Consider the following 21,792-nt stretch of genomic DNA (forward strand, 5'->3'; position numbering starts at 1 on the left):
TTTGTTTGCCCTAGATGAAAAATTTTATAACTCAGACTTTCCTACTTTGTATTAACTACCAAGTCCAACTGCGATGTGCTCGCTCGCCAAGGGGAGCGTGGTGAGTCCTTTCTGTCCCCTGACTGCCAGAGACTCTCAGCCGCCCAGGAGAGAGGAGAGACGGGGGCTGGAGGGAACAAAGGTAGAGCGGGCGCGCCCTTGTGTTGCTGCCTGAGTTGCCCGTGCTCTCGGAGATGGAGGAAGACCAGGAGAGCTGCAACCCCGAGAGTGGGCACAGCCGGTGCTTCCTCTGTACAAGAAGGCTCTGGGAGTGCCCTGGTTCATCTTTCTGTTCAACAGTGTGTATGGGGCCTCCTGGGCACCAGGCTCAGTGGGGATAGGGAGATGGATGGGAGCCAGCAGTCTCTCCAGGCAGACAGAATCACACAGGGAGTTTCTATATGATGTGACAGATGGCTGGAGACGGTGCCATGGATGATCAGGGCTGGAGTGACAAGCTCTCCCGTTCTTTTGTTCTTCGGATTTTCGACTCCCTTCTCCCTTCCCTGTGCGATGGGGGCTTCCCTTACCAAGCAGGAAGGTTGGTCAAATCAACAAGTATCCCTGCCTTGCCCAGTGTTTGTTCTCAGCCGGCTTGTGACTGCATGGAATTTCCATGCTGGGAAGGGATGTTGGAAGCCAGCACCCCAGTCCCTACTGGGATACAGCCAGTGACGGGGTGCTCAATACCTAATGAGGCGCTACTACTCCAGAGTAGCCTCTACTACTCCAGAGACGTTCTCTCTAGAGCCTTTGGAGGTCCTTTTTACGAAGGATCTAAAGAAAAATGTAAGGTTATAGAATATTTGTCCAGGGAAGCAGGATTAGAGGTTTCAGGCCCCAAGTCCCATCGATTTAACAATCTGCTTAACAAATCTTTTAGTTTTTTGAGGACCTCAGCTCTTGGTCACACTGTGACATATATAGAAGGGTTCTTATACCCGTGGGTCTGTAAAGTGGAAAGTCCTTTTTATTCACTGCTTCTCCACGGAGTTTGTGCTACATGGTATGTCCTCAGAAAAGCTTTTTTGGGTGTGTCACACACATTGGGTTGGTGTGGTTTGTCATGGTGTGGTCACCTACCCCCACCCTCACCAGAGAACCAAGTGATCCTGTCGCCCCTTGGAGACTGGGTCTAGGGTTACATGTTGGGCTGGGTGCTCTTTCCCTTCTATTTGAGAACTCCTGGGAAGAGCCCTCAAATAGGAGGGGAAATTTGGGTGCTGGCCCTAACTCTGCTCCTTATTAACTGGCTGGCAAGGCCCCTCCCAGCCCCTATATTACATCTTGGCCCCTCTGGTACCTTCCAGGCCTGGAAAGTGAAAATCCCAGAGTTCATGCTTGCTGCCCTGAGGTTCAGGGAAACTTAGTTATCTTGACCCTAAGGAGCATCCGCTTAAGACCTCTGCACAGAGGCAATGGGCAGCCTGCAGCCGTGGGGGAATGGGGCAATCTGGGCCTTCGCACTTTGGCACAGGACCCCAGGGGACTTGACTTTGGCCGTCAGAAACCAGCACACAGCAGGCTTTGGTGTGGTCATCTCCCCCACCCCTATCCTCTTCCTGGCTGGGGAGCAGGGAAGCCCTGAGTCAGGAGAGAACTGTGCAACCTGCAGACCATGCAGGCAGGAGGGAGGGTCACAGAACCCTGCTCCCAGCTGCCTTCCATTGTCTGATCGGCAGTGACCGCAGCCCCCACCCCCAGGTCTTCTTTTTGAGAATAAACATATCAACAGGATTGATTACCCGATCGGTCCCTGGGCAGCTGGCTCTGGCCTGCATCTGGAGCCGATTTCTCTGCTGTCACATACCCATTGTCTTGGATTGTTCACTTCCACAAATCAGAGGTTGGCTTCACCGCCCTAACCCTACCACGACCCCCAGATGCTTGTTTGTCGGTCGAATGAACACTTCCTGCTCAATGAAGGGAAAAAAAAAAAAAAGAGCCTGAAGCACACGTGGGCAGCCCTCAGTCCCTACTCTGCTCTGTTGTAGACAGGATGTTCCCATCCCAGCCCCTCCCTGGCCTCCGCCCGCCCTGGGCCTGCCTTTCCAAAGTGGATTCAGAGTGGAGATGTTTCCCGGAAGCTGGACTGTCACCCCCTCTCCTCCCAACGGAAGGGACACCCAGGCGCTTCAGCTGTACACTGTCCCCAAGTGGGACCAGCAGGTTGTGAGCCCTGGCACCCCGGGCATGGGGGTTGGTCTGGTCTGAACGCTGGGCTCAGGATCTGTGATGTCCTGATGGGACAGCCTTAGGGGCACAGGGACGGTCGACTCTTGCTTTGCTTGGGATGGGGGCTGTGAAGAAGTGCATGGAAAGGGTTCTCAGGTTCTGTATGAAATCCTGCCTGTCCTTCCAGGCACACTGTGAGCTTCACCCTCCTTGGAAAAAGAAGCCCCCCTCTGACCACTTGCCCCAGACACTCTCCCTTTCCTTTGAAATACTGCAAAGTTCAGAGCTGGCGGTGTGTGCTGAAGCCCTTTTTCCTGTGGGCTGCCACTTTGTTGCGTAAGAATGAGGAAGGCCGATTGGCCAGTGAGAGCTGGAGAGAAGCAGTTGGGTTTAGGCTAAGACAGATGTGTCCCAGAGCCTCCATCAGCTGCAGGGAGAGGCCTGGCTGCTGCAGGGAGAGGCCTGGCTGCTGTAGGTGTGAGGCTGCAGAGCCTGGGCTGTGGGAGAATGACACCAGGACTCTGTGCTGTCTTATTGCTTTTTCCTAGTGACAGTAACTTGGCCCGTTCTCTAGCTGCAGACCTGTGTATGCACCAGACATGGGAGTAGGGATGGAGGTGGCCGGTGGAAGGGTTCAAGGTAGTTGGGCTGCTTTGCATAGCCCACTGATTTGTAGCTCCCTCCCTGAGCAGTTGTGGTGATGGTGGACATGACATGGCGGTCATGTCTTATCCTTGTGGCTATGTGTCTGGCTTGTGTGTTCTGATGAGAGTTCTTCAGAATAGCCTCAATCTGGGGCTCGTGTTGGTACAGTCCTTTTAGTTTTCCAAGCCCTTGGCCTGTCCTGTCCTTCATGAGCCCCACAACAGCCCCACAGATTAGGCAGGGTGCTTATCTTCCTTCATTTGGCCCCTACGCCCCCCAGGGCCTGGGAATCCAGTAGGGGTTGGACCCAGCTTTGCCCTCCAGGTTCTCCACACCACCTTGCTGCTTTCTGGCTTTTGTTCATAAGCAGAGCGCGTTCCCAGCTCAGCCCTTCCCACCCCTTCGTGTGAATATTTCCAGCCTAAGAGGACCTTGGTTCTCACTCAGAGCTGTTGGTGGGTTTCTGCCTTGAGGCCGGGCTGCCCAGGGCCAGGCTGTCCCTCTGCTGCCCCCTTCTGGGGTGACCCGTTCTCTCCCCGTGCCTGTCCCCTCCTTGCTTTCCCGGCAGAGTCTCGGCTGTGGTGTTGTCACTAGTCACTAGTGGTCGTCGGGGGAAATAGACCCTAGCACATGTAACTTGGGACACCTGTGAAGCCGCTCGAGGCCCTGGAGAGCTGAGGGTGGGGACCTGGCTCCTTCTAGCTGCCATCAGCCCTCAGTGCAGAGACCCAGTCTCACAGGCAGACAGGCTCACCTTGCCCTGCCTGTCACACGTTATAGGCATTTCAGTTGTCCGAGGAGCAGCCAGTGAAAACACTGTAAGGGGGGGAATGCTCCTCTTCCCAGGAGTGGAACAGGCAGGACCTGATACCCGGCCTTTCTCCCGACTCCCATCAGGGATGCTGCCCGCCCCAGCCCCGCTTTTCCACTTAGCTCTTGTTCTCCCCAAGGTCTGGACTAGTACTTTGTAGATGGCATCAGGGAACCACTTACCCCAATTAAAACAGCCAGAGCGGGGTGGGAGGAAATGGGCTGGGGTGTACTGGGACTGTGTTAGCTAATGCAAGGAGTGCTTTTTAAAAGGCAGGTAGAAAACTTTTTTTCTCTTTGTAGATTAATTAAAGCCCCTTCTTCAAATGAGCTTCTGGAAGGTGTGTCAATGGGCCCTGTTTTCCTGTGGATACCCAACTCTGTGCAAACTACCCCCCTCCACCAGAAAAAAACCTCCATACTCTCAATGCCTTTCGAAATTTCTGTGAAAGGTGACCAAGTGTTTTTTAAAAGAGCTCCCCCTCTGCGATAAATGCCAGGTAGTGACTGAGCCTGCAGCCCCCCAGGGAGCGTGAAGAAAGCCGGGCTAAGCATTGGAGAATGGGCGGAGAGAGGGTAGGAGGCTGGCCGTACCTCCCCGAAGTCCCCGCGGCCTGCTGGCAGCAGCAGGCACAGAGCTGGGCATCTCGTCAGAGCCGGGCAGATGGCGTTCACCTGCTCGGGACGTGCTCCTTAGTGCTGGGGCCCTTGGAGTTGCCGGGATAATAACAGACAGCTGCCAGCTCCGGGCCGAGGTCTGCGGGCATTCAAAGGCTTGGAAGTGTGCGGGGAGAAGAAGCTGCCCTTGCTAGCTCGCTCAGGGCCTCCCCTCCCGCCTTGCCTCGCCTTTTGTTTTGAGATTTGTGCCCCCATCCCTCCCGCACCAACATCCGAGCAACAAGAGCATTTTAATAGAGGACAGTTCTGTTTTGGAAACGACAAGAAAGCGCCTCGTCGAGTGTGACCTGGCCTCTCCTTTGTCCAGCCTACCCTGCTTTGTGTGCGTCTGCAATGGGTTTTGTTCCAGGGGGCAAAGGAGTTGGACATGGATTTGGTGTGTTCCTGGGGTTTTCTTTCTTTTTCCTTTTCTTGGCAGTGGCTAAAGCTTTGGGTTATTTCTGAGCACAGGGCATTTGGGGATCTGGGGATTTTCGGGACCACTCCAGGGTCTTTGAGTGACCGTGTGGTGTCAGAAACAGTGAGCAGCAGAGAAGGCAACTTTCCATCTGCCTGGCGTTTTCTCAGCCCATTGTGTACATGTGGAAGGGACAGATAATTTCTCAGAGTGCGATGGGCCTCGCATACTAGTAGGAACGTTTCCCAAGGTATCAATGAAACTCAAGGCTGACTGTTTTGAGAACCAGCTTCATTTCCTTTCTCTGTCTGTAGCAAAAGGGCGCTGGTGCTTCCTTGGTGATCTGGTTACCACATCGTGGCTAAAGTCTGTGCAGGCCAGTGTTGAGTCCCCCTGGCCTGTCTCAGCAGCAGCATCTGCTCTCATTAGGCTACTTGCAAAAAAATGTATCTTGTTTGGAGGCAGCTCAGTTTGATGGGGTCTGGTAGAAATTTTATAACCTCCCTCCATACAGAACTCATGCCTCACTCACTCAGGCCAAGCTTGGGAGGCAGGTTTGCCCAGCAAAGTAGAGTGTCAGTAAGATGAGGAAGTCTATTTGATGGTCTACGCTGCTGGAAGTTGGCATGCTTCATGGGCTTACATGCTCTGTGTGTGCCTCGTACAGCCCATCAGAGGGTGGTATAACTTTGTTACAGAGGTAATCAGACCAGCTTTTTATCTCTTATCCCTAATCATTCCAAACCAGTGGGATTTTTCTATACAGCCACCGGCAGAGATTGCCTTTTCCTTAGGGGGAACGGCCATTTTTCGGCTGGGCCACACAGCTTGTGGGATCTTAGTTCCTCCACCAGGGATTGAAACCTGGGCCCCATGAATGAAAGCATGGAGTCCAAACCACTGGACTGCCAGGAAATTCGCTTTCTTTGGTATTCTTAATTTTCAGAGCAGACCTAATGGTGAATCCTTGCCCTTCTGATCAGTGACCTGTCCTGCTCTTCTGTTGTTTTAACTACTGATGAGCAGCTCTGGGGAGGGAGATGTGCTTTAAAATATTGCTTAGCTCATTCTATGAACACTAGAGATTCAGAGATAAAGGAAGGCAGGGTCTCTGTCCTCGAGGAGCCCACCAAGGAGACAAACAGCCCTGAGCACAGTACAGTGGGGTGGGTCCCAGGCAGCGTCCCAGCCAGGCTGCATCAGGCATGGAGGACGGGGAAGACTGGTTGGTTCTGCAGGGCCGAGGAGATGCAGGGTGAGTATAAAAATTGGTCGAAGAGGTGATGACTTAGGAGTGGAGAGTGGGTATTTGCTGCACAGCCAGGAGGGTGGGGAAGCGATTATCCTCAAAGGAGGCCGTGTGCCCTCAGGTTCTAGGGCCAAAAAAGCAGCAGAAGGATGTGATGGGGGGCGTAGGGTACCCCGAGTAAGCGGGGCCAGTATGGCCTCTTGAAGCCTGAATTTCTCTCGTCCTGGGGGCTGTGGGGACAGGGAGCGGCTGGAATCCTATCTGAGTCTTTCACCGTTAGAGTCCTCAGGTTGAGTGTCAAGGTCAGTAATGGTGGTGGGCCGCAGCGGAAGAGCCTGTGGGTGTCAGGTAGATACCAGCTCTGCCAGCTACCGCTGCGTGACCCTCGGTAAGCTAAGCCTCAGTTTCCTGCACTGTGAAATGGATCTTCTAAAGTATTTACGTCTTGGGCTTGGCGTGAGAAGTGATCATAGTAAGTGCTCGGCACGTGGAAGCACCCAATAACAGTGCACTACGGTTATCATCTATGTAACGATACTCCCAGCAACAGTTCTTAAGCAATGTCAGGAGGCTGGCCTCACTCTGCCCTGCCCCTGTCTTTCCCATTCATCTCAAGGATCACCCAGGTTAGGGGTGAAGCTGGTCAGTGAGGCCTCACTGTGGCCATGGCACTTTCCCTCTGTTACACAGCCTGGTTTCAAATAACCCGATGTTTGCCGATAATGAGCTTGGTGTCTTGGCCTGAAACTCTATGCCTGTTTGGACCTGTAGCTTTCCCCGGCTCCTCCAGTGGATTCGTCTGTGACACACGGCCGGCACCAGGCTAGAGCTTATCACACACCGAGGTGTGCTTTATCATGTTCCTCCCATTCTCTCCCTGAGCTCTGCCTCCCTGGGGAGGCTCCTGGGGTTCCGTGCAGGCAAGACTTGGTCCAGCCCTGGGAGGGCTTCCCATCCAGAAGAAGGAATAAGAAAGGAACCCAGGAGCTGCCAGCCTGGATAGTAGGGGGCGTCTGGGAAGGGCTCCTGAGGAACATGGCATTTTCATGGGACCCTGAGGTTAGGGAGTTTGCACACATGAGAAGGATGCAAGGGTGTCTTGGTGGAAGATGAGATATAAATAGATGACAGAGAGGAAACAGCTAGCAGGCAAGAGTGACTGGCCTTGGGACAAAACCGGGAGAGAAGGGTCTTCCTGGGCAGTTCATAGGTTAAGATTTCAGTGCAGGAGGCGCAGGTTCGATCCCTGGTTAGGGAACTAAGATCTCACATGCCACATGGTGCAGGCCAAAAAGGATAAAGCTGAGAGAGAAAAGTCTGCTAGATGGAAAACCAGATAGTAATGACCCTCTTTGAGCCTTGAAACCAAGAGAGAATTTCCTTCTGCCTATGGCCCATCCTTCATAAAAACATCCAAACTTGAGGCGTCTTGCTGCTTCTCTGTGACTCCCAGTTGCCCAGCCTGCAAAGGAAGCCAGTGGCTTCCAGCTTGAAGCTTTTTTTATGTGTCTAGGAACATTCCATGGGCCCGTGACTGCTCACCAAAGTAACTTTCTGCTCTCCTAACTGGATCTAATTTGCCGTTCCTCGGCCGTGACATCTGATAATAGGAAATTTACTATTTATTGAATGCTTATCGTGTGCTGCCTGCCATGTTAGGCAGGTGCTGTGACCCCATGGACTAGGGAAGGGAGGCACCGGGGGACCAGTGACATTGCCAGGGGAAGGGCTCGGGTCTGCGCCGGGCAGTTCACATCTCCTGAATCTCTTGATTCCTTATAAGGACCCTGGGGAGTAAGGTAGCAGTTTCCTTCTTACCCAGTCGACAGCCTGATGCTTTCAGCGTGCGGATGTAATCAGAACTGGGATTTGTTACCTCTAGCCGTGCACCCCGTGCTGCACCTCCCGCTAGACGTGGTTGGCCCAGACTTTCTCCTGTCTCTTGTGGTGCATGTACTGGCCCGCGAGTGCTCCTCTGAGAGTGGCACCAGGTCCCGGGCATCCTCGCCCCTCCGTGGGGGTGGCGGTATGGGTTTTCTGTATCACCTTCTCTGCAGTTACAGCGGATCAAGGCTCACCTCAGCAGAGGACAGCTCAGCCTTCAGTCCAGGGCCAGGGCTTGTTCTGATGCGTGAGGACCAGTCTGTTCTCTGAGAGTGTCCCCAAAGCTCAGCTTTCAACGTTGTACCAACAGCGTTCTCTATTAGTAGAACATCCTGGGGCCTGGCTCCGGCGACCCCTCTGGGACTCTGCTCTTCTGTCTCTGCCTCTGGCTGCCTGCTATTCACATGGCCTCTGCACACACTGATCTTCCGCGTGGAATGACCTGGCTTTCTGGAGCACCCTCCCCCCACCCCCCACACCTGCTGAACCCTTTTCCCACCCTGCTTCCTAAGCCCTCATTCAGCCCTTTTCCTTGGAAAGGCCTCTTCAGCTGTTCTATGTGAGAGTAGCTAGCCCTGGGCCCCCGTGTCTGGTGCCCATTTGGAATGTGTGTTTCCTGCTCCTCAGAGGAAACCTACTCTAGAACTCTCTAATTCCTCAAACTCAGGAAATTGAGGCACTGCTGCTGGTTTCTGGAAGGCAGGTGGGTGGGGGTGACTGGTTCAAGGTCCCTGAAGTCGCATGGAGTCATTGTTCCTGGCTCCCAGCTCCACACAGCAGTTTTACTGCCTGTTCTTCTTACCAGAAGCTGCAGGTCAGAGCCCTGCCCACTTTCCATGCCTTCTGTCACCTGGCTCCTGCACACCTGACCACGCCCTCGCCTGGTTATATTCAGATCTCAGCCCTGCCTGGGCATCCTGTACAGGCTCAGGGCTGTCCTCTCTCTCCCTCGGCTGCCCTTTCCGGGCTTCCCCTTGCCTGAGATGCCATCTTCTTTCTCCTTTGCTCTTGTCTACATCGTCATTCATGGAGCAAATGTCTTGGAGGCAGTGCTGTCCGATAGGAATACAATGGGAGCCAGACATGTCATCTTAAATGTTCTGGTAGGCACATGAAAAAGGTATAAAGAAACAAGTAAAATTAATTTTAAGAATGTACTTTACTTAGTCATATGAACATATGTCCGAAATACTGTCATTTTAAGACGTAATCAGCATAAAAATCATTACAGTTATTTAACGTTCTTACTTCTCATACCAAGTCTGTGAGATCTAGTCCGTATTTTACGCATCTCAGTTTGAATTGCCTGTGCTTCAAGTACTTAGCACCCTTTGCAGCTGGGGCTTCCATGTTAGACCTGTGGGTGTGGGGAGTTAAGAGCATGAGGTCTGTAGAGGGGTGGACTTGTCTTATGTTGTCTCTTGACTGTGCCATTTTATTAGCATGGGCCTTGGGGAGGGTGATGTCCCCTGTCTGAGCTGGTTATCTGCAAAAGTGTGCATCCTCACCTCATGGGGTTGTCGGAAGAACTGAATGAAGGGCTCATGTAGGGACTCAGCACAGCATCCAGCACATAGCGTCCGTCATTGTTTATGTTGAAGCAGTGACTCCTTGAGTGACTACCAGGGGCCGGCTTAGTGCCAGGACCTACCCCCCGGCCCCTGGGCTGACCTTCAAGGTAGTCCACCTCGTAGGCCCTGCCTACACAAGGGCCATGAGGGGCAGGGAGATGGGCCCGCTCTGGACAGGGGCTCTGGCAGGAGCACAGAGGAGGGGGTGGTAATCAGGAGAGGCTTCCTGGTGGAATCCCCCCCACCCCACCCACTACCTCAAGCTCACCTTGGGTCCCTCGGCCTCCAGAGCCCTCTGTGACAACACTGGCGCCCCTGTGACTCCCGTTTGCTAACTCTTTGTCCTGTGTAATTAGTGCGGCGTGCCTCCCTCTTGTCTCTAATTGTGTTGTACAGCATGTACTTTATTATATCAGGGTATAATACCGTGAGGCTGGCAGTTATCTTGTTCACTAATTGTTTCGTGTGTCTGTCTCGTCTGCCCCGCCAGATTACCCGCTCCTTCTGAGCAGCCAGCGCTGTCTCCGTAGCTTTCTGTTCCCCCAGCCAGGGAGGGCTGGGCATCAGGGCCCAGGTTAGAGTCCTGCATTCCGTACACTGATTTGGTCTGGCTGCAGACAAGTCACTCTCCTTCCTCTTGTGAGCAAGCAGGGTGACACAGGGACATTTAAGCCCCATTCTGCCCTAACATCCTCTGAAGTAGTGGATTTCTCTCCGTAGGTTGAGCTTCAGTGTGCCCAAGGTGGTGCACGGTCCTTCTTGGCCTACCAAGTAAACACGGAGCATCCATGAAGCGCCAGCTGTTGGGAAGATCCTGGTGAATGAGAAGATTTCTACTCTCAGGGTGCTTACAGTTTAGAGAAGGGAATGGATTTAAAGGAGTAAAACTGTCAATATTGTATTTAATCCGACTTGTGATCTGCATTCATTTAGTGGATCTGAGTATGTCGTGTGCAGCCTTGCCTTGTACTGAGCAGTAGAGGGGTGCCCTCACGCTTAGCAGGTGGAGGGGAACACAGACACACAGACACCCTCACAGGAAGATGTCATCATGCACGTGGGGAGGGTTGGGGGCCCTCCAGGGGGGTGTTTTACACCTCCTGCCCAGAGTCCTCTCAGAATCCAGAGAGCAAAGTACAGAGTTGGAACCCCCTTCCCTCCTGCGCTGCATGGTAAGGCTGGGGTGTTTGTGCTGCTGCCTGGCACATGATTTGGGGGAGGACACTAAACACAAGCCAGATGAAGGCGCTGCCCGCGGGTGCCTGGGAGCAGGGGGCGGCCCTGGGAGCGTGCGGCTGGGGCACCCTTTATAATCACAACACTGCGGCAAGGGCTCCGGTCCCGGGGTGGCGACGGGCGGGGGAGGCCGGCTTCCCATCTGCTCGGCCTCCTTTGGCTCTGAATGGATTAGTTCTGTTTGGGTTGGAGCTTACCGTTGTGTGTGTTTTTCATCCCCCTCCCGTTTGTTCTCTCTCCCTGGCCTGAGCGCCCGCTCAGAGCGGCGAGGGTCCCGGTGCGGGCAGGGAGAATTGTGAAGTGGCCATTATTCAAGCAAGAAAGGGAATAATTGGAGTTTGCGTTCTTCTGGGCTTCTATGGAAACTCGGCTGGGGCTGGGGGTGGGTGGGGGTGAGGCCTCGGGAGAGCGAGAAGGTGGGTGTCACTGTAGAAACTGGGGTATAGCGTGGTGTGTGTGTGCATGACCCCACCTGGTGTGGGGTGCCCCTTAGCTGAGTTGGTCCTGGGAAACCACAGTTGATCTGGTGGTGGTGGTGGTTCTCACAGATGGGGCGTCTGAGCGGCTCCGATTCATACCAGAGGATTCTGGTGAGGCTTCTGTCGCAAGCCACTGTTGGCAGGGAATGGGTATTACGGGCTGTGTGATGTGGGAAAGGACTCCGTGTGGGCCTGCCGCTGACCTCACCAAGGGCCCTCTGTCTTAGCCTGTTTTCCCAGTCTATCAAGTGGGGGTGGTGATTGCTATCATGCAGGCTTGCCGAGGGGGCAGAAGGTACGTGTGTAGGAGACACGGGAAGTGTACAGTAGAGCCTAGGAGGACCCAGGTCTTCGTGACACTCCGGGGACTCTGGTACGGGGGGTGTTGGCAATGTCCGTGGACCCCGCTGGATTTCTTGTTGGGCTCAGGGAGCTTCTGCAGGTAAAGCAGACTTACGGGGAACCAGCACTGGTTTTATACCTCCTCTTTGAAACAGAAGGTCTGTCCCTCCCATCGGTGGTCCCTCAGTCTCCACTGGGAGCCCTGCTGTGGAATGGATGTTTGGGGAGAGAGGGGTCGGGGGAGGCAGGGGAAGCGACCGCAGTCTTGGCCTTTCAGAGTCCACATTCTAGCTTAGAATCAGAATTTCACACATGTGGAACAATTAGAGAAAAATAACAGATGGTGTCTGATCAGATGTCAGCGCCCCAGACGGCCCCACCCTCCAGCAGAAATAATCCTCCTTTCTCTGGGATCCCGGAGCCGGGCGCAGGCTTGTGTGGTACCCTGCGTGCATCGGTGTGTAATTGGTCGTTAGTGCCATTAGTTGTGCAATAGCGCATGTGGTTGAGTGCCCCACATGCCAGGTCCTCTCCTCAGTCCTTCCTCCTGTGTTGGTCCAGCAAGTGCTCAGGGCACTTGAGCCAGCCGACTCCCCCGGGGCCTCCAGGCTGGCCTGTGCGTCCCCTGCTGCTGCGCTCTGGAGCCCGCGAGCAGCTCTTCTTGTGCTGCCTCTAGACCTCTCTGACACCCCGCTTTCTTGGATGCTTGGTCCTGGTGGCCGTCTCCCTGAGCTGGGTCTTGCTGTAGGAGCTTTTGGCTGACCTAGAGGATGAGGATGAAGAGCCTAGCCAGCCACAGGTCCAGTGCTGCTCACCAGTGGTGTGACGTCGACACTCCCCTATCCTTCCTGAGCCTCCCTTTTCTTGACTTTAAAAAGCTGGGATTGGAGTAAGCAGTGTTTCTGGTGTTGGTTCTGAGACATCAGGTTTCTTTTGGAGGTTGTGCTGGCCTGGAAATGCCTTTGGTTTGCTGGACCTTTAGCTGGGCCTGGAGATGCCTCATAGACCATTTGCCTTCTAGAATCTGATGGTCTAGTGAGAAAAACAGATGTAAGCTGATGCTCATGGTGCTGCAAAGGGTCCCGTCACTGGATGTCCCAAGAGAGGGCCCTCCTGGCTCGACCCAGAGGGCTTCCTGCATGCGGTGGCTTTTTTGTGGGGGTCCCCAAGAGAAAAAAAGAGGCAGAAGATGGTGACTGAAAGGGAAGAGTGTGACAAGAGCATTGCAGGGTAGGGGCTCCCTGGCGATACAGTGGTAAGTCTCCATACTTCCAGTGCAGGGGCACAGGTTTGAACCTGGTCGAAGAACTAAGATCCCATGTGCTGCGTGACAACCCCCCCCCCCCAAAAAAAAAAAAAAAAGAGAGCATTCCAGGGAAAGGGAAGAGCCTGTATAAACACTTGGAAGCTTAAAAGACTTGCCATGTTCAGGAAGGAGGGCCTATGGGGGTGGAGCTGAGACTGAAGGGCCTAGGGCAGCGTGCAGCCTGGAGCAAAGTCCTCTTGGATTGTGAGCCTGCCCATGAGGTCTGCTTGGGGACAGGAAGGAGGACAAGAGGACGAGTAGGTAGATCCATGAACAAAGGAGGCTGGTGCACTGGTCCAGGAGCGAGTCCAGTGGAATGATGGGGAAGACATGGTCTGGGGTGTTGTATGGAAGCTAGGAATCAGCCTGGCCTATGGAGACCTGGCACAATTGGGAGGATTGCCCAGACCCCCTTGACTGTCACACATTTTCTTAGTAATTTGGTGTCCTTGTACCCAAGAGGGTGGGCTTAGGGCTGATTTGCCTCAGCCTGGATTTGCTGAGGACATTGCGGGGGGAAAAAACCCATCTCTCTCCAAATTATCCAAAGAGTGAAAGCATGGTGGCATGTGGAGCGCCCTGGCCTGGTCCTGGGCGTGTCTGTCTCTTTCTCTGAGCCTGCATTTCCCTTTGGTGAAGATGGCAGGGGCGGGGGCGGCATAGGACTGGTGCCTGCAGTGTGCTAGCCCGCCCCCATGACTGCCGCGTTTGTTTCAGGGGTTGGAGGATCACGCAGGGCAGGGTGGCTCATTCTTGGCAAGTGGAGTGGAAAATGCCAGTGTCTTAAAGCGAGTCCCAGAGGGGTGGGGATGGGTGTGTGTGTACTCGGCTGGGTGTGCCCCCGAGCATCTCCCTTGGACAGGGCATCTGTGCTCGTCCAGCCTGGAAACTGCATGGAGTTCCTTCCCTTCTAAGATCTCATCTCATCTTCCTATTAAACATTAATAATAACTGATCACTAACTCTCAGCAGGACCAAACCCCAATACACGTTGGGCAGATACTGCCGGTGTGTGTGGTCTCCGTGCATGTCCTTGACCCAGCGTGGCACCTACAACAGAGCAAAGCGTGTGTGTGTGTGTGTTTTGTTATTGCTACTTTGGAGCCACTGCAGAATTTCTCATCACTGCCAAGTTACTTCCTTGGGATATATTTAGATAGTGCGAGATGAGCGAGAAGTGGGCGACGTGTATTTGCACAGGGATGTTTGCACACGTTGACCGTGGTGTTTTTGGAGCCGATGTCCAAGAGCTGGCTCCTTGCTCAGCCCTTGTCACACACTTGTCAGGGAAGGGCTGTGAGTAGCTCCTCTCGGGGATGGGGTGGGTGGGGAAAGCATGGTGGCAGGACAAGTCTTCTGCTGCCCTCTGCCTTCTCCCTCCCATTGAGAATGAAGTCAGGGTCGGGGGCTTCAGGAAGAGTTCGAGGAGGCGGCTGGGAAGCCCACACTCTGCCCACAGGGGCTGCTGTCTGCTGCTGTGGGGTGGACACTGTTATTGCACCCTGATAAGATGAATATAATTACTTGGTTGTTTATCTTTATTGGAAGTCATGGAGACTGTGTTGGCTCCCCAGGGTGGGGTAGGCAGGTCTGGCCCTGCACCCCTGCTCTAAGCGCTTTCTCCCACTTCCTTCCTTCCTGCCCTCCGTTGTAGTGTGCCCCTCTCCTCTGTTTGAGTGTGTGTCATCCATATGGCAGCATGGTGTGATAGGGCCCAGAGTGGTCTGACTGCAGCCAGGGGGCCTCGGGTCCAGAGCGATCTTCTCTGGCCTCCCCAGACCTAATCAGCTTACAGTGGGGCAGGGCAGTGCTCTTCTGTTATTAAATTCAGAGCCGTGGTCTGCATGATGGAGGCAGCTTTAATGAGATTAGAAAGCTTAACCGAGAGGCCAATTAAATCTGGGCCCGTACCTGTTTGGGCGGCTGTCTAAGCCCCGACCTGCATCCGGAGGCTTTCTACAGGCCTCCTGGGAGCCTGGCTGGGGAGGGTGAGGGGTAAAAGATGCCTGCCCATCTAACCACCCCTGGACCTGGGACTGCTCAGGGCAGAGGCAGAACCCAGGAGGAGTTTTCTGGGACATCTGATCCTGGAGTTCCCCAAAACTGGATCCCTACAGGCTTCCTGCAGCCTGGGCAGGGTGGTGACTGGGTGGCTGGCAGAGCCCCCAGGTGATTCTGATGTGCAGCGAGGTTTGGGAACCAAGAATTGAACCCACCCCTGTTTTTTTTAATAGACGAGGGAAAGGGATTCCTGGGCGGCAGCCTGCTAGGGCCTGGCACCCAGCCCCGTGCCTCTATCACTGTAGTGTCCTCCTTCCTTCCCAGCCCCTTGGGCTGCAGGAAACAGGGGATGCAGTTGCTCTTCTGTTCACACCCAGTTTTCTATTTGTTTCTTCAAACTCCTGTGTCAGGTAGGCCAGGCAAAGAATGGTGACTTCCCATTTCACAGATGGGCAAGTTAAGGTTGAAGAGACCTGCCTCACACTGGTACCATCACTGGAAGGCCTGTTTGTAAGATTAAAGTCTTTCCCTTCTATGACTGGAGTCTTCCTTTTGGTTCCCACTGGAGGGGATGCAGTGTGTTGGTGTGTGATGAATGGACCCAGCCAGGATGAACTGTGACCTTGTAAAGACATTTAACCATCGTGGTCCTCGTTGGCAAGGTAGGTCAGATACAAAACAAAAGAGCAGGCTATTGAGAGGGCTAAGTGAGATCAGCTTCCTTTCCATGTCTGCATGATGTGTGGTGGGTTATTTCTGTTTCTGGAATGCAGAACCAGCCAGCTTTGGGGGGACAGTGATGGGAGTGCTGAGAGGCTCTACAGGTGACCAGTGCCCCACCTAGCCCACACAGGGCATGGAACTTCCTTGGTGGATAAAAAGTGGAGAGAAGGGTATAGAAGAAATGTCTATTCAACAAAGTAATTATTGTCCACCTGATTGTAGGCTGAGCACTGTTTCTGGGGGAAGCAGAAACCTTACTTTCATAAACTCTGGGAAGCAAGGCAAATCATTGCCATTTTCTAGATAAGACTGCCAAGGCACGATGTCTTGGAGGACTCAGGTCTCAGACCTTTCCTGCCCTCCCACTAGGATTGTGAGGCTGCGGCTAGGTCTGTTAGCAGAGAAGCTGGGGGACTCCTTCCTGTTCTAAGGTTCTAGGTTCAGGTTTTCTGGAGGCCTGTGGATTAAAAAACTCCTATCTGCAGTGGAGAAAACCAGGCCACAGCCTCAAATGCAATTAGACAAAAATAAAAGAAAACCAGACTGCTTTAGACCAGATTTGCAGCCCAGTGGGGAGTTTGGTCATCATCCTTCAAGGATGGTCCGATGATGTCTATGTGGCTTACACGTTTCAAGCTAGGAATAGAACTAAGATTCAAAATCAGGTCTTTTCCAAGGTTTCCATGTTTCTCTTCTCCAGTGATTGCTTGAGAAGAGGAACATGGAGACTTTAGAAAGATAAGGCCCCTCTTTGTCCCTTTTGACATTTGGATTTATGAGAGTATGTTCTGTTCTTTAAAGTTACATCTTTATAAAGAAGAAAAATAAAAGATATTTCCCAGAAGAGCCAGGCCTAGCTTTGTCCAAAAGCTCTCTCACAGCCGCCATTCAGTGGTTACTGATTTTATTGGACATATTTGGATACTACTATTGAATATTTGGATTCTACTTTTTGGAACCAGTAGTCCTGCAGGGAGATAGCTTTGTCCATATGATAAGGCCAGGTAGAAAGTGTTGTAGGGGTTACAGAGTTCTACGTTGACTTGGAAGAGGAAAAAAATCATCCTGCCCAGTGCCCAGGGCAACCTGAGGAATGGATGGGTAGATGGACTAGAATGGCAAAAGCCAGCAGGGAGGTGGGCATTCTGGGTGGAGGGATGGCATGTGCAGAGGCTGGGGACCAGCATGTGCTTCTCAAGGTTGAAGCTTGGTGTCCCTGAGAAGAGGGAGGTGAGAATGGGAGGAGGAGAGAGGCTGAGATGAGATCCCAGCCCTCCCGTCATCTCCTTGTTTGCATTAACTCATGCCAGCTCCAGGAAGGTGTTGTCTTATATTGGTCGGGGCATGGGGCGGGGGAGCATCTCAAGATAGAGTGAATTGCCTGCCCCTGAATTAGCCAGGGAGCTGGGGAGTCGAAGCTCCTTGCCTCAGTCCAGTGCTCTGTCTGCTTTACCATGGCAGCCCTTGGTTAGGAGTTTATTGGAACTCCTAACGTTCCATCTCAGCCATCTCAGCCCTTGTTGAGAGGGTTACGGGTAGAAGCAGGTATCTTCTAAAATTGAGTTCTAGCTCATGAACCTACTCAGGGCCTTCCATGCTTGTTCTGTGCTGGGAAGCAGGGACATAGAGGTGGGCATAGGTGGAGGACTAGGAGTTCTATAGGTAGATAAAGGGAAGGTGGCAGGGGAGCTTGTTGAGCAGAGAGAGTAAAAGTAGCATGAACAGTGTCCTGGGGGGCCTGAGGCTTGCTTGCTGAAGGGCTGGAGCTGTTCTCACGACATGGTAGACAGAACAGGGCTGTGGCCAGAGGTTCCTGCAGGCTCAGAGAGCCTGGTCATTGCCCACCCTCCCCCTTTTCTCAGCATCTTATCTTTCTCTTCTCTCTGCCTCTCTCAAGTTCTTTCAAGTCAAGTGAGGAGTTGAATCAGGGAGGAAGAGGAGGATGCATTCTGACTGAGTGAGCTCAAGGCTTGCTCTGTGCCATGTCTCTTGATTCCAAGAACAATGTCTTTTTTTTAATCTATGATTTGGAGGGTCCAGCTGCAAAGGGCAGTTGTCAGATTGGCAGTAGATTCCTCCATCTATGGGGCACATTTTCTGGGGCGCAGGAAGGCATCTTACGGGGAGACCTCTGCCTTGATGTCTTTGTCAGCTTCTGCCCAGGCTCAGGAGCACCTCCCCCCCCAAACCCCCACCCCCACACCTCTACCTGTCCCTAAGCCCTGGAGGTAGTAGGCATGTTCTCTGGCCCCTCTAAGAAGTGTATGGAAAAAGTTGCTCCTTGGGCCAGTGGAGCATACATCTACCTGCAGGGAGGCTGAGAACCAGTGCATTCAACCTGTCTTGAGAGTGAACAGCAGGCTCTGCTTTGGAAATGGAAGGGAGGCTCGACCACCAGGGCTGGGAGAGGCAGCTAGGTCTTAGCAACTCATAAAGACTCCTCAACTCATACATGATCCTTTCACTGCACCCAGCCCCCTAGCCCTAGGCTTGACTTCCGTCCAGTTGGGAGTGAGACACAGTAGCAGTTTAACTCTAGAGACCACCCTACTCCCTTGCATTTTTTTGTCTTTCTTGGAACTAAAGATGCTTTGTCTAGATGTTAGCTTAAGCTGTCTCCACAGCTGTCTTGGGAAAGGAGGTGTAACCATGATCTCATTTTGCTGACCTGACCGTTGACTCCAGAAGAGGCCACCCAAGTCATCTGCCAGGAGGGCGGAGCCACATCAGTGCCTAGGTTTTCTGAACACCCAAAGCTTGGGTTTCACAGGCAGAGGAAACAGCCTGTTCTAAGATGTGTGTGGGCATAGTGGGGTGTGCGTGCACGTGTGTGTGGCAGAGGTGTTGTTTTTCGAGGGGAGAGGGTAATTGTATGAGTTAGCTAGTCTTGCAATTTGACCTTGTAGACATGGTGACTATTCTTGATAAGCAGAATTTCTGCAAGAACTTTATTCATCCAAAAAATATTTACTGAGCCAGCACCTTCTCTATGCTGTGCACACTATTCCTGCCCCCATCCCTGTGAAGGCAGCTGGCTAATTTAATAAGAAATTAACAGTCAGATGTGACAAGTGCTGTGATGAGGAACACATGGAAGATGAAGAGGTTTTGCCCAGGAGGAGAAAGTGAATGAGAAGTTCCAGAGAGATGGACCAGCCTCCGCAGAAGGATAGTTGGGCATGTTCATCAAGTAAATTTGGGTGAAAGAAAGGCCTTGTAAGCCAGAGAAGAGAGTACTGCTGCTGCTGCTAAGTCGCTTCAGTCATGTCTGACTCTGTGCGACCCCATAGACGGCAGCCCACGAGGCTCCCCCATCCCTGAGATTCTCCAGGCAAGAACACTGGAGTGGGTTGCCATTTCCTTCTCCAGTGCATGAAAGTGAAAAGTGAAAGTGAAGTCACTCAGTCGTGTCCGACTCTTAGCGACCCCATGGACTACAGCCCACCAGGCCGTCCATCCATGGGATTTTCCAGGCAAGAGTACTGGAGTGGGGTGCCATTGCCTTCTCCGCAGAGAGTACTAAACAATAATAATAGGTTATTCCTTTTCTGATAGACTTAAAGAATCTAATTTGTTGAACCCTGATGAAGGTCTCTAGAAAAGACCTTCCTTTGTGCTTTCAATACCATATGGATTGATGGGGAGAGGAGGGGTGGACCACTGAGAAGTCCCGTGTATGGGCCAGAAGTCTCAGCAGATAGGTCGTCTGGTCCCTCGGAAGCCTTTGACCAGTCAGGTCATCTCTGGTTCTTCCAGGCTGGGCTCCTGACCCCGTCCCCCAACAGGTTTCTCACTAGGATCCTAAAGGCCGAGTGTGTCCTTGGGTGCTCTGGAACCATTGTGGCAGGATGCTAACAAGAAAGCCCTGCTTGTGTGCCTGGCAGACCCCCAGCAAGCATCTGTGGCCTCCCTGTGATGACCTCCAAAGGGCAGCCCTGCCTTGTCCTGCAGTGGCTCTGGCAAGACCTCAACAGGCTGTGGAACGAGCTTGCGGACTGGGCTGTGTCAAGGACTGAAGCAGCCTGGGTCTTAGTCCATGCCTGACCTACATCTTCAGCCCCTCCGCATCACTCTTGGAGCAAACTGAAGAGCCTGCCACCCTGAGAGGGCCTCCTGCATGCCCGCAGGGTGGGCCCTGTTCTAGAATGGTGCCAGGCAGCGAGGGGTGTGGTGTGTCTTTGAGGGGCTGATTGCTGTGATCACAGAATTTGAGTCAACCAGACTGGCTGGGTTGGGTTCCGTAGGGACCCTGGGTACCAGAGCTGTTACCGTTCCTGCCTCAGAGACACAGACAGACATGTGCGCACACAGACTTGCCCAGAATCTGTGACCTCGTGAATCCTCTTGCCGAGGGTGTTAATGTCTCTGTAAAATGACTGCCCTAGTCCCCTCATGTCAACACCGCTCCAAGTCTGCTCAGCGCCCCAGGGCCCTGGAGCAGGGTGAGGCCTGGGAACTTTTCTACAGTCCCACCGAGTCTGCTCAGCACCCCAGGGCCTGGGAGCAGGGTGAGACCTGGGAACTTCTACAGTCCCACCGAGTCTGCTCAGCGCCCCAGGGCCTGGGAGCAGGGTGAGGCCTGGGAACTTTTCTGCAGTCCCACCGAGTCTGCTCAGCGCCCCAGGGCCCGGGAGCAGGGTGAGGCCTGGGAACTTTTCTGCAGTCCCATCCAGCGCAGTAGGCTTTTGTTGTGCACCTACTGGGTGCCTGACCTAGTTCTGGGAAGGCTTCCTGCACCTGCTGCATTTAGGCTTGAAGGACAGATGGGGCAGCAGGGGAGGCCTCAGGGAGGGCTCGCCCCCAGCAACTGGGGTCTTCCCAAGAGGAAGGATCCCTAGTAGGCAGCATCATCTCAGGGGGTCAGGGCACTGGGTGGGGGCAGAAGGGACTGAATTCCGCCCACCCTGGACCCTGCTGTTTTGTAAATGAGGCACCCAGGCAGGGAGGGGATCGTCCTGTTCTCGTCACCTAGTTCGTTTTTTGGAGGTTGTCACTGAGGCTGAGCTGCAGCGCCCCTTTGTGTTACCTAAAGAATTTGGTCAAGGGGAAGGAATGTGGACTGGGAAGTCAGGTAGACCTGGGTTCAGGTCCCAGGGTGCTGCTTCCCCGCCTGTGGAACTGTGGGCAGATCAGCTCTCTGAGCTTCAGTTTTCTGTAATGTAGAGATGCTAATGCCACCCGCCGCCCTGGGGCTTTTTGAGGGGATCAGAGATAAGTAAGAAAGGGCCAGCATTAGGAGGCACCTGTCTTGTCATCTGTTGCTGTCCTGTCATTCCTGTGGGCAGCACAGGCAGAGGGGGAGGTGTGGCCAGAGCGTGCCATCTCCCCTAGCCGGAACCCTCTGCCTCATGTCATGCCTCTTCCCTGTGTCCTGGAGGGCCCAGCCGTGGGCCCAGCCACTGGTGACCTCACCTGGCAGATGCCCAGGAGCCCTCAAGACAAGCTTCTCCACCTTCTGTCTGTATCTTGGGCAGCACGACACGTGTGCTGGAGGCAGGCTGACACCTGGGCTTCAGGTAGGAGAGCCAGCAGTGCAGCCCCCCGTCTGACAGCTGGGCATGGAGGGCTGTCCGAGTGGACAGCAGTGGATTCTAAGTGCCCGGCTGCTCATGGCGTTGTTTGGTTCAATTTCCTTTGCGTTGTGACCTACATCATTCCTTATTTGCTAAACCCTCTGAGCAGGCAGCAGTAATAAATCAATTAATGACTCCGATGAATCGTTTAATGGCTGACAAAATAACAGTAAGGCCAACAGCTTGCATCTCTCCAGCGGTACCCAAGGACTCTGGTCGACCAGGGTGGGGGACGAAACAGAGACTGTTAGCTAAATGAGCGCAATTAATACGCGCTTTAAAGGCTTAGGCGGCATCTGTTCGTGCAGCCCATGCGCCTGCATTCCCGGCTCCTTCGTTTGCACCCCCTCCCCAGCCTAGTGTAAACTTCCCCGCTTGGATGTCAGGGGACCCGGATGAGATTTTCAGGCTGTGCACCTCATCCTGTCATGACGGGGGTGAGCTGAGGGAAGGTGACTCTGTACCCCTTGAATCTGGTGCTGGTGAGCAAAGTGTGTTCCCCCTTTCTTGAAAGGTGTTCTGGGGGCCATCCCTTTAATGATTTCTCTTAAACTTAAAAAAACGGAAGTTTCTAAAGCGGGTGGGTTTTTGTTCTGTGCACACCTCAGTCCTGGCAGGATTAAGTTGTCATTGGAACTGAGCATGTGTGCAGGCCCATGCCAGGGAATTTTCCACTTTGCAGAA

At 53.4% G+C, this 21,792-nt stretch overlaps 1 protein-coding gene across 5 annotated transcripts in view; it reads left to right on the forward strand.

The window, feature by feature from the left end:
* Positions 1-21,792, forward strand: part of SSBP3 (single stranded DNA binding protein 3) — a 166,371-nt gene that overhangs the window by 85,382 nt on the left and 59,197 nt on the right. For 2 of the 5 annotated variants that reach the window (XM_070367980.1, XM_070367981.1), the window contains exon 1: positions 2,098-2,208. The exons of the other annotated variants lie outside the window; for them this stretch is intronic. In XM_070367980.1, coding sequence (XP_070224081.1) covers positions 2,113-2,208 — 96 coding nt within the window. In that variant the 5' untranslated portion in view covers positions 2,098-2,112. Of the gene's footprint in view, positions 1-2,097; positions 2,209-21,792 lie in introns of those variants that run through there. 5 annotated transcript variants of the gene reach the window in all.

This window comes from Bos mutus, chromosome 3, assembly GCF_027580195.1.
Source record: "Bos mutus isolate GX-2022 chromosome 3, NWIPB_WYAK_1.1, whole genome shotgun sequence".
In the NCBI taxonomy this organism is placed as follows: Eukaryota; Metazoa; Chordata; class Mammalia; order Artiodactyla; family Bovidae; genus Bos; species Bos mutus.